Below are 17,813 nucleotides of genomic sequence, written 5' to 3'. Positions count from 1 at the left end.
GGTGAGCGCCCCCTACTGGCCCCACTAACAACTTCCAGCAGAAACCTTAGCTTTCCCAGGAGGTCTCCCATCCAGGTACTGACCAGGGTCACACATGCTGAGCTTCAGTGGGATGTCAATTGTGAGTTGCAGAGTGATATGGCTGCTGGCTAAGTTTTATCTCGATTTAAATACCTAAAAAATACTTGAGCACTAAAAATGAAATTTCACTTTAGTGAAATAGTCACTTTAGTCAGCTGATGCACATAGTAGTGGTCTAATTTGGACTGAGGCAGGCAGGGCACGAGGGCCACTGTGAATGCATCTTTTAAAGAAACTTGTGAACAGGCACAGAACAGGAAGCACTTCATTACACAACTGGATGTGGAGTGTGGAACAAGCTGCCCAGCCATATTGTGGAAGCTGAAACCCTGCTACCTTCATGATTCATCCTCAGATCAGTTACTACCCGCTAACTACCAGACGGGCTGGATGGGTCAAATGACCTTGTCTTGCTTGTAAGTTTTCTTACCGATATAAATCAACGTCAGTGATCAGATTCATAAAAACATGGGAGTTCTAACTAGAAAAGCTGCGATTCCACTCCTAATCAATACAGACAAAATAAGACAAGCAAAATATACAGCGTGGATTTCATGTAGATTTTGGAATAAGTCCACAAGCAGCACCTGTGATTTCAGATCCGTTTCGGGATGTTAATAATAATAATAATTTTATTATTAGTAATAAAAATAGAAATAATATTATTATTACTGTACAACCAATATCATCACAATTCGAATGTTTTATATACCCTTTTTTTAGAAGAGTGCTTGAGTGGGTAGAACAGTATTCTCTTCGCTTTAAACATCTCTCTTCGTACTTATGCATTTTGTTTTACATTGGTAACTAAAAATACAGATTTGCATTGCATGTCTGTGCTTAAAATCATTTCTAGGACGTCGAATGACACTGTCCCTTCTTTTGGGGGTTCAGTTAGTTGGCTCATTCAGCCACGGATCTCACGTAATGAACTTGAAATGTCCATGGAAACCAGGTTTAAGGTTTCTTTCACATGAGTTACATCACATGCGTTGTGATGCACTTCCCCGCTCTCTGATATGTGGCACAGGGAGATGGGTTCTTCTGCATGCTAATTATGATTTCCTCTTCAGGACCTCGGCACCTCATCTGTACTAGTGCCAGTCAGGGCTGAGTTGAAAACCACATTCTGCAGATCCCGTGTCGGTATATGTGGTCATCCAGAGCAAAACCAACCAGCTATGAGTCTGCTAATCAGAGGCTTTCATCTAGTTTCTCATATTACTGTCGCCATAAGCAAATTGCCAAGGGCTGTAAGATTTGAAAAAAAAAAAGGTTTCTTAACAAAAAAAACAATGAGAAGAAATTATATTATAGTTAGTACTTTGAACAAGCCACTCATCTTATCTTGACTTGTTTTAATGTTTAAACCTAAAAAGATTCCTCTCCACTTGTGGGATATACCTCAGAATCAAGCAGGCTTGGGAAACGCAGGATGATGAGGTTGGCCAGGTGATGCTGCAGAGCGAAAAGCACCACAAGTACAGAATGAGTGGTGAAACAAGCCAAGGGCAGTTTATTTAGAGAGTAAGGTGGTGTCTGTGTGCCAGGCCGGGCAGGGCTGTCTGTTTCTCAGGGTTGTTCGTTGGTCTTTGCACATTTTCATGTTTGCCTTACACTCATATTACCCAGCTAATAATTCTTAAAATAGTATTTTCAACGGACAGGTCCTGATGGATGTTTAAGTTGAAGTCTATTGTTATATCAATAAATGTCAGCACTTCTATAAAGCTTTCAAACCACAGTATGAATTCTCAATGCTTAATTGTGGTGCGTTTTTAAAAGTAGGACTGTTTGCATGCAAGTTGATATACTCTCGGAAGTAGGAAGTGGTGATTTTTGGAGTTTGAACTTTTTTTTTGTCGGGAAATTTAACCCCTTTAATTAGGTATTGAAATGATTGCATTTGTAATCACATGACATGTTTACATCTCATTTTTCTCTCCACAGTAAATTACTAGAAGACAAACGTTAAATTAGGATTTAAACACAACTACCCACCTGCGTTTCCCTTGCCGTTGCCTCAAAGTGTGTTTTTTTTCCTCTCCGCAGCCCTAAACGAAGCACTGAAAAACGAAACCGTGAGCATGAAAATAAATACATCGAGGAACTGGCCGAGTTGATCTTTGCGAACTTCAGTGATATCGATAACTTTAATGTTAAGCCTGACAAATGTGCAATCTTGAAGGAAACTGTGAAACAGATACGTCAAATAAAAGAACAAGGTAAGAGGCCAACACCGTTTTGATTGAATATGGTGAAATGTAGCTGGGACATAAATGCTGTTTATCTTGGTCCATCAATGAATTTCTTTCCTCTTTTTTGCGTTTCAGAGTTTTTGTAGCATTTGTTGACTTTGTGCCATGGCATAATGTAAGAATTTTACACTGGGTTTTTGCAAAGGATTTAGACTTACCTTCTGTCTGGGGATGGTAAAGTTTTTAAAAGATTTTTTTTTACCATCAACGCTTGTGGTGGGGGGAGGAAGACGCAGTACCAGACTACCAGAGCCAGCTGTTATTGTGGCAGATTTTTAGTTCGTCGATGTGCCAGGAGAAACGTATTGAGGTTTAATGATTGTGTTAGAGCCTTTTAAAGGGATGGGTGCGAATGGGCAGGAGGTTAAGTGCATGCATTTGCACATGGGAGCAGCGATGCTCCCTGCTGCAGCTGTCGCTCATCAGGAGGCCTCTTTAAATAGGCTGAGAGAGAGAGGAATGGATGGAATCACCCGTTTGCATTAGTCTGCGGTTAGAGACTGTCTCCCGGCACAACGCTAACAGGTTGCGGTGGGTCTGAATGGGTTTTAGAAGTTAGGAAGGAGAACCGAGCTTGGTTCTTTTGAGGGGATATATGTGTTGCCACCAGCCAGAGAGCATCCTCCACGGAGCAGGTTGACTTGAGGTGTGATGGGGAAGACTGGGAGGGGCGGAGCACAAGTTAGCTCTCCCTATTGGTTTAACGCCAAAGGTGAGGACCTCTGCTCTGGCCCACTGCTTAGGATTGAGGTGTAGCTCTTGGGCAGGGGCCGTGTTGGCTGCAGTAAGGTTTCAAAGCTGCCATGTACACTGGTAGATTAGTAGCAGACCTGACTGCTGCTGTGATTACGATTTCTGTCCCTGGCCAAACAGGATCAGCCAGGTAAGGTTATGCTACTTTATACTATACTATGGGTATAGTAACTCTGTGTCACTTTTAAACTCTCGGGTTATTGTTCTTTTGTAGTTATGGTTGCTAAAGCTGAATGTTTTGGTTAAGACTGAGGGAAAGACAGTGTTCGTTATCTGGTTATAAATCCTAGAGGGGGTTGCAATGTTGGGGCTCTGGCCCCCAGGACCAACCATAGAGAGGGAGCTGCACCTATAAGGCTTTATTGCACTGTAACAGTAGTTACAGCACTATCAGCACTATTTGTGTTGTAGCTGAGCAGTTGAGCACAGTAGACTTACCTGACCAACCAGTCACTGCTTCTTTGTCTCATTAATCACTATCAGCTACCTGAAATAGTGTCTTGTTGCTTTTATCTATGTGCTGCTACCTTCAAATCAGTATATCCTCTCCTTTAGAAAATATGATTTTTGTTCACCAGGACCTTTAAACCAGATTTGGTAGAGTGAGCAGCTTTAGGCTCCAGAGAGCCTTGGCATGATAGACGTTTACTAAGAAGTAGTTACAACGTCTGACCAGCGTTGAGCCAAGTCAAGATTTAAAGTAAGATTACAAGACGAGTGAGGAAAGCTGCTATTTGGGATAACATCCTCCTCCTCCCTCTCCTCCCCGGACTGGATTATTTTCTGAAAATTAAGCTTTGGTTTCCTATATTCAGTGAACTGTGACAGCAGGAAGCCCTTGGCTCACATTAGTTTGCAGCTGTTTTGGATAAGTACCGTTTTTGTTTCTTTTTCTGACTCCTGACACAGACTGAATGAAAAATACTGTCCAGTTGTGTGTTAAGACTCTGTGAAAGGGTGGGAAAAACAGAGTTTAACTGTTGTCATCGTTTGGGTTCTTTGTATTTGTGTCGGCTTGTGTTCTGTATTTTATCTGTTCCCACCGAAAGCATTGGTAAGGATATAACTTGGGTTGCATTTACCTTATACCCCTGTTCCGTTGTAGTAGTGGAGAGGTTTGATTGTTACCCTGTTGAATGCGTAGAGGCAGCTGTGAGGCCTGGTTGAGAGAGGGTCCTCTGGTCGGCGTGCAGCAGTGCTGTGCTACAGTGCGTCAGCCGTTTGGGTGCGTCGAGGTGGGCTTGGGGACGAGAAGCCCTGGCCTCAGCGTGGTTACATGGATGCCAGACGTCTGCAAATACTGTAAAGGTCACGCGCCGCGGTTTTCTGTTAAATGCAGCGATGCAGGTTTAGTCAAATAAATGGCACCAGTCGGCGGTAGCACAGTGATTCCCAAGCCCGGTCCGGAGGGACGCCCACACCTGCTGGGTTTAATTCCAGCCAGGCGCGCAGCTACTTAATTGATACCTTCATTGGCCACTAATAGGAGTAGTGTTTTCAGTGTCTAATGACATTGAAGGTTACCTTTTAACTATTGAGTGTTTTTAAAACAACGTAGGATCTCCAGATTCTGAATTGAAAAAACATGCTAAGCTTAAAGGCAGTAGTGGTTCCAGTCAAGCAACTCATTAGTTCAATGAAGGATTAAGTTAAGTAAGAAGCTTGACTGCCAGTGGAACAAGCAAGGCTGGAAAGCCCTGGTTTAGTTGCATACATTGCACATGGAATATTCATCACTTGATCATTTAGTTCACAAAGAAGAAAACGTTGTTGCATCTGGCTGTAATTATCCTTAGTGATGGGGTTAGTCAGAATGGACTTGCTTCACTGCACAACACAAACCATATTCTTCTGAGCCAACTGGTCTACTGTTACAGCTTCGGGGTCACTTACAGGCCTGTCAGTTTCTGCACCCAATGTCCTTGTGCTGGGTTTGCCATCTTGGCAATGAGACGTTTCAGATTTCTTCATGAATTTTGAGATTTGAATATGTCCTGCCAAACTGTAAACGTGGTCACGGTTTAAGATTGTCACCCATTGAAGATATAAAGCAGTTATGAAGACATTTAAAAAATCCTAAGGTGGTGTGACGTCCTCGCTTTTTGTGGGCAGAGTGAAGAAGAAAGTTGCTTGGGAAGTTTTGAATTATTTTTTTTCTAAATCTGCTCTACTTGTAAGTATTGACAACTGGAACTGTGGTGTTGCCCTGACTCATGGCCTGAATTTGAGATTGTGACTCAAATTCCCATTGTGGAATGGAAGTAAAATTAAAACTGTAAAGCACAAATTTTCAGAAACCTAAATTTAGACCAAGCTGACACCTTTAATCTTGCGGTTTTGTGTGAATGAATTGATCAGTTGGGAAGAAGGAGATATATTCGAATTATATTAATAGGGGTAAATCAACAATGATGAAGTATTCAGTATACCCTCATCATTATTTGTTTTGTGTGGTGCACCCTGTACAATTGTATTGCATGTTATATACATTATCAAATTAATTCAGTTGAAATGAACATGGAATTACAATCTGACTTTGAAAACAGTGCCACCAATAAATTTTATGTCTATATTTTTTTTTCTTGTGAGTAGAAAAGAGGCAGGATTCAATAAAAACAAACCAGCATAGTAAAAAAAATAGATGAAGACTAGCAAAGGGTCCACAAAAAAATCAAAGCTGATCTTGCCAGAAGAGCAGCTTACAACGGAAGAAATCAAGAGCTGTGGACAGAATGAGTGTTGGAAGAGAACAAAAAATTGTCGTATCTCGGGAAGCGAGACCTAAGGTGCGTTATTGGAAACTAAAAACAGTGTGAGTGCAGGAGGCTTAATGTTCCTGAACAGTGCATTGCCAGTATCATTACCACAGACCCCAGAAACTAGCCTAGAGCAGTGCCCACTGCACCATGCGTTTTGATGAAAACTGAAAAAAGAAGCCAAAAAAAAAGAAGTACAGGAAAAGATGTCAGTTACGACACGGCAAACGTGAGTATCCCGGCTTTCCAAGAACATCAGCTCAGAAGTTGTTGAAAGGAAGTAATCAGAAGAATCGACGTGTTGTTCGAGCTGTTATTTCCCATAAGGCTCCTCCAACAAAAACACGTGAATTCTCCAGACGAATATATTGTACTCCCGTTTCTGGAGCCGTGGTTCGCCTAGGTCTGCTTAAGACATTTGAAATAATAAGTTATACCTTGTTTCCACGCTTACAGCAGTAAAGTACTGGCACTTTTGTGATTGATGATTCAGTGTCTCCGGAATGTTTTTTGAGAAACATAGCGTGCACTGCTGGGTGAGGACCCTGCTGTGCCGTGCTGGGACTGTGCCTTTCCCCAGTTAGCACCATGCCATGCAGTGTCCTGCTCTCCTAGGAAAGAGCACATTGGAGCCAACACCATGCTGGTGTCCAGTCACACCTGATGCTGGTGTTGCTTTTAAGTGGCAGTGTGAAAGAGTCTAGCGCTACAGGATGAACGACAATGTCCATTAATAAACTGAGAACCCCGATGAGGGAGTTCAGGAATTCTGCAGGAACTTATTAGAGCTTTGCTAAAAACATAAGGGAGAATAAAACATCTAAAAGCATCTGAATGCTGCCATTAGAAACCTAAAAGCGTATCTCCAGGTATCTCAGATACTGAATAACAGTATAGGAAGAAAATACTTTCCAGTTCTGGGAAACAAAGTCTTTTTTAATGTTTTACAAGTTACTGGATGAAATGCTAAGAGATCATTGTATAAATACCAGTGATGGCACCACTGTTGAATATTAATCTGGAAGAGGCATCATGTAAGGGTTTTCTAAGGACAGGCCATCAGATGAGCAAAGCTCAAAAATGTAAGCAGTGCTTTTCTACAGTTTTCATTTCCTACAAACTCTGAGACTTAACGTTAAAAGTGAATGTTAATTAAATATTTGTATTACAGTCTGCCTTGATTTATGTTGTTTGCCCCATTAGTTAGAATGGTGGTTGTCTGAGCATTAGTAGAGACCTTTTGGTCTGTTCTTCATCTTTCCCAGTTAATGAAGTGTCGAATTTAAGTAAGTGCTGCATTAAAATCATACTCAAAACATCCCCGTTTCGCCTACTAAAATAGTTATATGTTTTTGCATAATTGTGATGTTTCTAGGACTTTTGTATTGATTAGCAAAATGTACTTTTGTGATGTTACACCAGTGGTTTCCAGTTCTGGTCCTGGAGTACCCCTGTGTGTGCTGGGTTTTGTTCGTTAACCACCAATGCTAATTGCAGCTGGTAATTCCTGTTTGAAACCAGGCCTTGGTTTAAAAAATACCCTAGTACAGTGGTTCTCAGTCCTGCTACATAGTACCCCTGTGTCTTCAGTTTTGTGTTCCAGCTGAGGTACTAATCACAGGGTAATTCTTTTCAGTTTTCGCTTTTATGCCTTTTTTACATTTGTTTTCAGCTGAGATGAAAAGGCTGAATGAGAGCTGTAACTGATATGAACCTGGTGTTAATAATGCAGTGTGAGAGCTGCGCTTGTTCAGAAAGAACAACCACCAGGACTGATTCACTGTGGGAGTGTCTTATATGAATACTGATGTTCTTCCCATGTGTTTTCTTTTCATCATTAATTGATCACCTGTAAAGAGCCGTTTAGTCAGATATCAAGGTCTAAATTGAGGAGAGACTGCATGAAGATCCATGTGCTGAAGTTGCTGGAAATAATAGACTTTTGGATTTTTTGAAGTCGAGGACTGAGAGCAGAAAAAGTCCTCACCAGCAAGCAGATCCTATCTGACTTACTGTGTTTCTGCTCCCCACCATGCAACCTACATTTGTGCGATTCCTGTCTCCTGTTTTTACCCTGAGCTTGCTTACACCCTGTGGGCGACTGGGCCTTCTCTTGCTAAGCCCCAAAGATCGGAATTCTTTCCCCAAGGACATCAGAGAGTCACTTACCCCGAGCTCTTTCATATCCAGACTCATAATCAGCTCTGCGTCCATCCCCTGCATCGTCTTATGCATTATAAGCTCTTGGTTTTAATTGTGCTGTTACAAACGGCGATTAGCACCTGTGATTAAGGACCCAAACAAAAACCAGCAAACACAAGAGTACTCCAGGACCAGAACTGAGAGCCACTGTTCTTCAATATGTAATACTAAGTCAGTATATTCATATAGCAATGTGGAGCCCCAAAACTCATTATATAATTGAAGACAACTGAAAAACTATCATATATAGTTCTCTGTATATACATTCTCTATTGTAATGTAGAAATTCTATTTTAAGGTTTATATATTGAATCTGATATTATATTTTAATATCAATTAATGCATATTGATAGGTTTCAGTCTCAGTAGGATTAGAAAAAAGAATATAACCAGAGGCTCACCAGAATGGCTCTAACTGAGCCATTCACAAGCTTATGATGCAATGGAAGAGAGGGAAAAGAACAGAATGAAATTATTTTAATTGCATAAAAGTTTACGGTCACTCAGTTGGCACTGTCATATCTGTGTTCCTTCTGTATGTCTTTTGTTTAAAGCTTGCCATTTCAATTTTCTGATCCAATGAAATTAAATTCAACAAGAAATAACTACGAAAACTCATTGAAGTGCCCAGTAATTCTGAATTTACAGTAAATGTGTCTCTCTCAAAACTATGATTATGTCTAATACCAAATAAGGTAACTTTATTATGTCTTTTACCAAGTAACCAAATAAGGTTTATTTGTTGACTATGTGTTTGCTAATAAGATCTGTGGGAAATGCAGTACTGATCAGCTCCCCAGATGACTGCCAGTGCAGCGGCCTGTGGGCATTCAGGAATCTGTTCCTGTGTGTTTTGTGGGTACAAGTGGCTGTGACAGTGTATAGCTTATCAAAGTTGGTATCATTCTGTTGCATTATACATCTCCGTCTCTATTTGGGGTGCAGCATGGGTGGCACCCATGGCCCTCTTAGATAGTCCCTATCTTTCTACCGAACCCGTTTCAATCTGAGGTTTAGGTCTCTTTAAGTGCTTTGGTGCCAGTGCCCGCAGATAATGTGCACATTATTACACCCATTTCCAAACAGGTGTGCCACGAGCATGCATTTGCAGTTTATTGCCGGTCCCCAAAGGCGTACACGGATTGATGCTCGCCCCGCAGTTGTTTGGTAATGGGTTTGGGAATTTTCTCACGCTTACTCAGATGTGGCTTTGCACATGTTCCAGCCAGTCTGGGTCTGTAAAAAGATGAACATTTTCCCGTTAGAGCGTAGACTTGTCTTTTCTTCTGTGTGATGCAGTTAAAAGCTGAGGAAGCTGGTAGAAAAAAATCCCGAAACATTTTTAAATCCTCTATCTAACAAAGACAATATTAAAATAACCTGTGGATTACAGTGCGTTGTCTTGATTCGGGTGTACTTGAATTTTATAGCTTGTATGTGGACATTTTTCAGTTCATCTTACAACTATAGATGTACAGGTAGTGGATCAACAATGGAAACACCAGTGTTAAGTCACTTAATAGAGCATTGGGACATCAAGGGTGAAGCACAGTCTACCAGCGTCTGGAAATCTGCAGGAGGGCGCTGACGTTCTTCCGTGAGAAAGTCCGTGTACTTCCGTCTGGTTGAGGGAAGTGGCGTTGGTCCAGGATATCCCTCAAATGCTTGTTGAGGTTCAGGTCTAGTCATTGAGAAGGCCATGACATGTGACTAACTCGAGTGCGAAGCTCATCAAACCCTGAAGCGACCACGTGTGCTCTGTGGATGAGCTGCATTGTCATTCTGGAAGACACCCCTCACAGCAGGAAAGATGTGCCACAACATGGGGTGAAGATGATAACTCGGAACCATTAAGTAGTGGCTGGCATTACCCTTGCCTCCTGAGGGAACACTACGCTCGTTGGTGCTCAGCCCATTGAGTGCCAAACCCGGGGGAATCCTGGTCACAGCCAGCTACTTCCCGACCGTGACCGTAGAGATCCTCTTGCGCTCAGGCAGATGCCTTGGCGGGTTGAATAGAACGGAAATACGATTTTTGGAAGCAAGGTAATAACCGTGGAAGAAAACGAGAAATCAATTTGGTAACAATGTGGTTGCGACGGAAAAATAAAACTTCGAAATGTTCCATCTCTGCTGTTACAAATCATCAGTGCCAAAGTTCGTACGTTTTCACATGGGGGGGAAAAACGTTTTCGGAAATCCAAGAGAAAGCTGCCAGTTTGTTGTATAGATGTCAGTTAAACTGTCTACAGGCTAAGGCAGAACGTTTCAAATGGTAAACTCTTCAAAGTCACTGTGAAAATGTTTTTTAATGTTAATGTGTGATCAATTTGACGTTTCCCGGGGGATCACGTTGTTTATCTTGTTGTTATAGCAACACGAATTCAGTGGGAGCTGAACAACTTTGGTTCCAGGCAGAGTAGAATGTTTTGAGATCAAAAAGAGACATCACATTAAAAACAAACCACAATAATTGTGTTCTGAAGTCAAGGGCATGTGACCTTAAAATGAGGATTCCATGTTTGCTTTTAAAGGGTTATGATATTTTAGGATTAGTTTGTGTGACGGGATGACAATTTTATTTCATCAGGTGAATTGTAATTTCTGTACCGAGAAACATCAAAACAAAAGTTATTTGCAAAACCAGTCAATACCAACTGTATTTGCATTTTTAATGCTTTGCAGTAGCTTTTCAAATGTTCTCTCTGAAGTATTTTCCTGAAGCATGAGTACAGTTTGCCTATGTATTCAATATGAAAATCACTTCAGAGGAAAATAAAAAAACTATTTTATTGATTTTTTACTGCAGATCTTTCTCATCAAAATATCCCCCCTTAACAACTGACTTTGCTTCTTGTTGGTTCAGCTTTATACTTGTCCCAGAACAGATTTTTCCTATGAAACTGGTTCCAGAGTCTTTTGGTGCAGTTATGGTCAGGGGACTAACAAGAAAACTACATCTTTGTACATCAGTCATTTTCCTCTGGGTTTGTTTTCTTTGCTATGTTCAGGGTTCTTACCTTGTCAAAAAGCAAACCCTTCACACACAGTTTGTCTTCCTGTGGGTGTTTCTTGACATTATAGAATGGAGATAATTATCTTTTCTAAAATATGCCTTTTGTTTTTTTTATTTGTTTCCTGTTTCCTGTTTAGAATAGTACCAGACCTTTATATTACTATGTGTTAATAACTGTGGATTCTTGAGACTTTCACCTATTCTTCCTCGTGCACTGTTCGCTCTTTGGACTGAAAAATTCTGACTTTGCATCAGGGTATTCTCCATTGGTTTTGAGCTGGCCTTCTGTCACCATTCTAGTTACTTTTGATAGTAGGATGGCACACAGGTTTTTAATCTGCAGCTAATTTCCATCCTGCCACCTCCTGTGATGTCCTCTCGTTGTTGCCTGTGATGTTCAGATTGAACGTGTCATTGACATCAGAAACGGGTTCAGAAAAGCTGTGAAAAGTCAAGTTCTGTCTCAACAGATTTTGTTTCAGTAGGTACTATATCATTCTAGTTTTTCTATAAATTGTTGCCTGCACACTGTTTGGCATGAAAACATACTATCAGGTTCTCTCAGAACACCACTGAGCTCTGTCATAAGAGGTTATAGTGTTATGAGAGCAGCGAAAATTCACTCTATTTTTCTGGAATGAATTGAAAACATTTGCATATGTCTGCTACTTACAAATTCCTTTTTAATAGGTTTACAATTTTGGAACAGCATTGTGTATTTTATATTCCTTCCCCTTGTATTAAAAAGCCTTAAGCATATTGGCTGTATCAGCCAAGTCACCTCCAGCAGGCAAGAGAGAGCCGATGAGTCAGGGTGATGATGCAGGCTGTTTATGATTCAGTGGAGAGGGGTTATGTAATGATGAGCAATGTGATGCAAAATTTAAAGAGCAGTGACTGCTCTCTGTAGCTGGCTGATGGTGGAACTACACCCTCTAGCTTCACTGCACTTCAGACGTCAGAAGCAATAAGCATGTTGTTTGTCAGTGGCGGCAGTATCTTGGAGTGGGGAGCTGTGTCAGCAGGCAGGACACAGGGGAACAAGTCGAGATTAATTCCACGCTGAAAAGTATAATGAAAGAAGAAAAACAACTTTGCACATGCTGCCTACCTGAAGAAGGCTTTACAGCTAATGCATTGTGATGTATTAATTGCAGCATTTTGAAATGGCAACAGTATTGCTTGTATTTTTGGTGTCCGGTGCAATCTCGATACAATCAGTTGGCTGTGAAGGGCAGTATTACACCATAAACAATCTGTGGAACGTGAATAGCAGCAGTTTCCTGCAAGTACTTTCTGCATCACTGTCCCTGAGGCAGAATTCTCCTGGTGCAGAATATATAGACAACCAGACATTGACAGACTTTAGATTTATTTGAAGCCTTCCAGAATATTTGTTCAACTTTTATTAACCAGCTTGGCAATCGGGTGCTCCGCTGTAGCTCATGGCCGATTGGGAGGCAGGAGCTCCTGTGCTCCTTTTTTTTCTCCAGTGGGTTTTATGTTAGTTTCTTTTTGGGATGTATGTGGTTTCCTTTCAGTGAGTGTTAATAAACTCTCGAATTCCCCACCCCCAACTCGCACGGGCCCTGATTTATGCAGCACACTGTTCCTCTTGGCCTTCTCTTTTCTTGACCATTTCCTGAATTTCCCTTTACTTACGCGAATGTTTGCCCTTTTCCTCTCTTTGAAAATGATTTGTGTCGGCTGGTAACCTTTCAGATAGTGTTTCATGCTATTTCTTTCTTTCTGCAGTTGCTTTCCATAAATGCACACATGCGTGCAGAGTGTTCACAGATTGCTTCACCTTAAATTGTGGGCTGAATAAGAGGGCCAATTAATACACAAATGTTGTATTGCTCACTTACTAGGCTTCACCATGTGCTAGGCTTGTATTGAGGCCTGCGTGCCCCTGTGGTCCTGGGAATTATTGACGCCAAGCAAAATCTCAAAGGGTGCGTCAGTTTGAGGGTTGGGATTAGTCCCAACACTTTTAACCCAAGTTACGACAATGTGTACATCATCATCAGCGACCCAACAGGGGACACCAGCTGGTACATGGGCAGTATGGCGTCTTCAGGTGGACGCCCTGGGGGGGAGGAGAGTCAGGAGCTCAATGTCTCGGTACATGTAATGTCAAAGACGGGCACAAATTACCAGGGAGATATAGAGACAGTTTTGAATGGTTTGGTGTAGCATGCAGTATGAAAACCAACAGCTCGGCCATCCTTTTCACAGGCAGAGGCTATATACACATCAGTGGTGCAGCTGGCACAGTGAGCAAGGACAAGTCCAGGTCTCTCATACAAAGGGAGCCCATTAACGACTGGCAAATCAGAGCAGCGCTTGACTGCAGACTTAGCAAACTCATCCTTCTCCAGTGCTGTGCACCTACCAACAAGGCAGAGGCGGAGGGAAAGGAAGATGATATGAGTAACTACAGCATGCAGCATCCAAAGTCCCTCTACATGACATGCTCTTGTTTATGCAGGTCATGAATGTAGAGGTTGGAGCAGATAACACTGACTCTGAAGGACTGAGTGAATTGAGTGACCTGGCTCTGGTAACATCAACAACATTGGAGAAGGGCTATTCAGCTTTTACCATTACCTTCATCGGCACTGGCAACATTGGTCTCTCACAAAAATTTTAATAAGCTGGCTTGCAGGTCCCCAGATAGTTGCATGTTCGACTCGATTGACGACGTCATCGTCTACAGCGCTCGGCTATTGGATCATAAGCGAGAATAGCCATCAGTTCAACAAAGAATACCACAGCCCTTGAAACTGACCTTCTGCCGGCAAATGTGAAAATGGCTGCTAGGGTGTTTACTAACCTCTTCTGCGATATAGGGGAAAATAGTCATAACCAAAGATTGGGGGTAAAAGGCAGCTTTTTAGATATGCAAAAACAGAGGACCTCTGCAATGGTGACAACAGGTGAAACATCTCACAGCTTTCCATCCCCAGCAAGATATTGTGTAGAATTTTTTTCTGAGTGATGTCGGGCTTAGGCAAGAACATGCAGGGGACAGAGGATGTATATAATGGATATTTCTTCTGCATAACATCATCGAGCAATGCTTGGGATACAATGCAACGTCTCTACATCAGCTTCACGTGCTTCAAAAGGGCATTTTTATAGCATACTTCGCAAGAGCTTGTGGAGCTTGTGGAAGATACTCGGAGCCTACAGAATTCCAGCCAAGATTGTCATCAGGAAGGTATATGAGCTCTTTCAACGTAGTTTCTTCCCTAGCTTGAAGGGAAGTTCTGGAGTGTACCGAGGAGTGTAGTCCCATCTCTTATGGTATTTCTCATCACCATTGATTGGATTAGCAGACAACGTACGGCCATCCAAACAATACAGTTTTAAGATAAAGGTAATGTGAAGTCATTTCTGCTATATGGTGTTCCATAACCATTGCTCACATAAGATCAGTATGACTCTTAGCTTCACTCCTTTTCTGTTCAGTCCAGTGTAAGGCTCTAGGGATCAAATTGCCATAGGGACAAATTTTCTTTCCATAGGGACATATTTTTTTCTGTAATTTTCTTAGAGTAGAAAAGTTTGAATAAAAAGAAAAACTTCTGGTGTTTGTTTTTTTTTCCATCGCTGATCAATCACAGTTTTAAAAACTTTTTTGGTTGCTCCATCTAACCTGCATTTCCTTGTTCGTGAGCTTTGTTTATTCTTATTTATGATTTAACCATTTAACTTTTTCAAAAGTATTTTGCTTAGTAATGACGGCTGCTGAGATTAATATGAGTTCTTACGACACACACACACAAGAGGAGTTCCTTCACTATAAAAACCATATGTAGTCTTAAATAGTTCTGTACAGTTTTCCATATTATGAAATCATTCCTTTAACACTCCACTTATAAACAGGATAGTTTGTTGTGACACTAAGCCTAATCTTGACCAATTAAGATCAGTGGACTGGCACATCAGGAAATGTAATCTTTCTAGGAGCTAGCTCATTATCCATGACTAATTATTTTGCTTTTAATTCATATTAACTAACTTTAGTTAAATTTCAGTTGGATCATGTATTCCTTTTTGTACTGTACTGAGGCAGGTTTATAATGTTCTGGAGCTGTTGGAAGTATTGTAGTCACTAAATTGAATAAAAAAAAGTAGACTTTTTTCCTTTAATGTTAAATATTGCATGTCATTTTTCAGGCACAATGGGGAATAACATATAATATGTGTATTTTTAGTTCTGTTTTATAGGATGAAGTTTACTACACATGTGAAGTTAAGAAAAGAATCAGATGTGTATTTTTGGATAACTAAGGATTATAAGATTCAGACTTGAGTACGGATGAAGGTTTTCATCTGGTATATTAAAACAGGAAGTGAAACATGACTCGGAGAAAATTTCCAGAAGGAAGCCTAGATATTTGCCTTTCAACACATTGAGTAGGGAGGAGGTTTTTATTAAAACATTTGATTACAATTTCAATTTTCAATATTCTATAAGGATCTGTGGCTGTGGCTGGAAGGTTGCCGGTTGGTATCCCACGGCCGACAGGAATCCTACTCCATTGGGCCCCTGAGTGAGGCCCTTAACCCCCCCTGCTCCAGGGGTGTTGTATAAATGGCTGACCCTGCGCTCTGACCCCCAGCTTCTCTCCCTGTCTGTGTCTCTCATGGGGAGCAAGTTGGGGTCTGTGAAAAGACAAATTCCTAATACAAGAAATTGTATATGGCCAATAAAGTGATCTGATCTTCTCTTATATATCAAATAAGGGTGTATCAAATCCAATTGTACCAGACATTCCTACTGTCCATCTCTGATGGGCACATTTACATTGAGTACAGTTAAATTCTTTCTTATAATAAATTAGGTCTTGTGTGTGTAATCTCCAGCATGCTTTCAAATAAAATAACTTGATTTTTTTGGCTCTTTGTGTTCCTTTTACATAATCTTATTCAGGCTTCCAATGCAGGTATACATTATAAATATGAAAACAACTACAGCTGGATTACTTTAGGTGCAGTGATGTATTGGGTTTAAACGTCTGAACCTGAACGAGACGAGGCACAGTACATCTGCCGGTAATTTGACACAACAAAACAATTCCGTGAAATGCAAAAGCACACCTAGCTTCACAACTGAAGAGCACGACTGAGTTCAACAGCAAAGTTTCAGAGAAAGACTATCGCTTCGACCAGAATCTCGCCCACCGCTGATATCAAGCAATTTAAATAAGAATGTAGCTGACCTTTTTTTAAAATAAAATCTATTAAGGAAGCCAAATTGAATTATTTTTGTAAAGTGCCAGTCATGTTTTCATGACGTAGTGAAACGTTAAATAAAAAAAGGCAAATATACATATATATTGGAGTGTTAACAGCCCTCCTTCAGCTCCTTCTGCTGAACTGCAAAACGTAGCATCGCAGGAGACCTCCGCTGCGATTGGGAAGCAGCTGCTTCCCTGTCGCAGCACTAGACAGCCCTCCTTAGCGGGGAGGGGGCGCGCACGGAGCGAGCAGGCGGCGCGCTCGCCCGCCCCGTGAGCGCTCGCACGCGGAAAGGAGCGCAGCTGGGTTGGTTTGCTGCGCCCGGCTGGAGATCTCAACAGCCCTGGTGATATATTGTACATTCATGTTAAAAGATAAACACATGTGGAAGCGTGGGACAGCCTGCGTTTGGTCCCCCCCCCCTCCCCGGCCAGCCCTGCCAGATCGTTTCCTAATGACTGGGAATCTGCTGCACGCCTCCCAGAACCATATGTCAGCTGCGCTAATTTTAGCAGCGTGCGGCTGTATAATTGGCTTTCTGTGGCTTCCTTCATCTCTCAGAATCTGAGATGCAACTGCACAGCGCACTGTGGGATCCGGTCTGTGTAATGTTTTCTTTATGACATATGTAATGGAGCAGCTGAAGATAACAAAAAATCAAGATTGTATGAATTGATGGCTAATTTTACACGAAGTGTCTTAAGTTTGGGGAAAAAATACTCCCACCTAAATCTTCAGTCTTCCGCACTAGTGTCTTACGTCATTAAACAATTCATATCAAATGCACTACAAAGTTAAAGACGTCTTTTAAAATCAATTGTGTACAGGTATATGCAAACCAGAATTGAAATACTATCAGAAAAAAGAACATTTGTACAGATTTCTTTGATTAAACTGCCTCACAGTATTTTATATTTGCCTAACGTAAGAAATTAAAATTTGTTACCTGCAGTATACTGCACCTGCACACACCTAAACAGGTGGATAGCAGTGTAACGAAAGGGAGAACATTAAATGAACTAAGATTTATTTGAAAAAGTGTGAATAAAATTGGAGGCTAAAACTTGAAAATTTATATCTAAATGTCTAAATGATATTATGGTATCTAAAATTTGAAAATGTCACATGGTTCGTTAATACCGATAGATTAAAGTTGTCAGATGAAAGGGACATTTTGCTTGTTATCAGACCCTCAACAGCCTTGTCTTCCTAATTTCAGACCAGGAATATACTCCCTCTTTGTTTTTCCTGGGCCCTAGGTCCCCAGTTCCACTGACTGGTGGTCCTGAAATTATTTACAAGACAAGGCTATGGTACCTTGGGGTGGTTTCAGTTATGCTCATTTCTTGTAAAAGCTAGAAAGAAACTGTTTTCTGATGATATGGAGAGAAGAAGGGTGTTTTGCATGGAAGTGCCACAGACCAGAGGCCAAGTAGAGTCACAGTGCCACAGGGAGCAGCTCAGAGAGAATTTGGATTGATGTTAGTATTGGGCACA

The 17,813-nt window shown here is 41.2% G+C and overlaps 1 protein-coding gene across 13 annotated transcripts in view; it reads left to right on the top strand.

Annotated features, from left to right (window-relative positions):
• Positions 1-17,813, top strand: part of ncoa2 (nuclear receptor coactivator 2) — a 133,887-nt gene that overhangs the window by 67,941 nt on the left and 48,133 nt on the right. For all 13 annotated transcript variants that reach the window (XM_015353631.2, XM_015353623.2, XM_015353627.2 and 10 more), the window contains one exon: positions 2,134-2,306. In XM_015353631.2, the coding sequence (XP_015209117.2) occupies positions 2,134-2,306 (173 nt within the window). The remainder of the gene's footprint in view (positions 1-2,133; positions 2,307-17,813) is intronic.

The sequence above is a fragment of the Lepisosteus oculatus genome, chromosome 6, assembly GCF_040954835.1.
Source record: "Lepisosteus oculatus isolate fLepOcu1 chromosome 6, fLepOcu1.hap2, whole genome shotgun sequence".
In the NCBI taxonomy this organism is placed as follows: domain Eukaryota; kingdom Metazoa; phylum Chordata; class Actinopteri; order Semionotiformes; family Lepisosteidae; genus Lepisosteus; species Lepisosteus oculatus.
The sequence above is the reverse complement of the archived record's forward strand: the minus strand, read 5'-3'. Positions and strand labels throughout refer to the sequence as shown.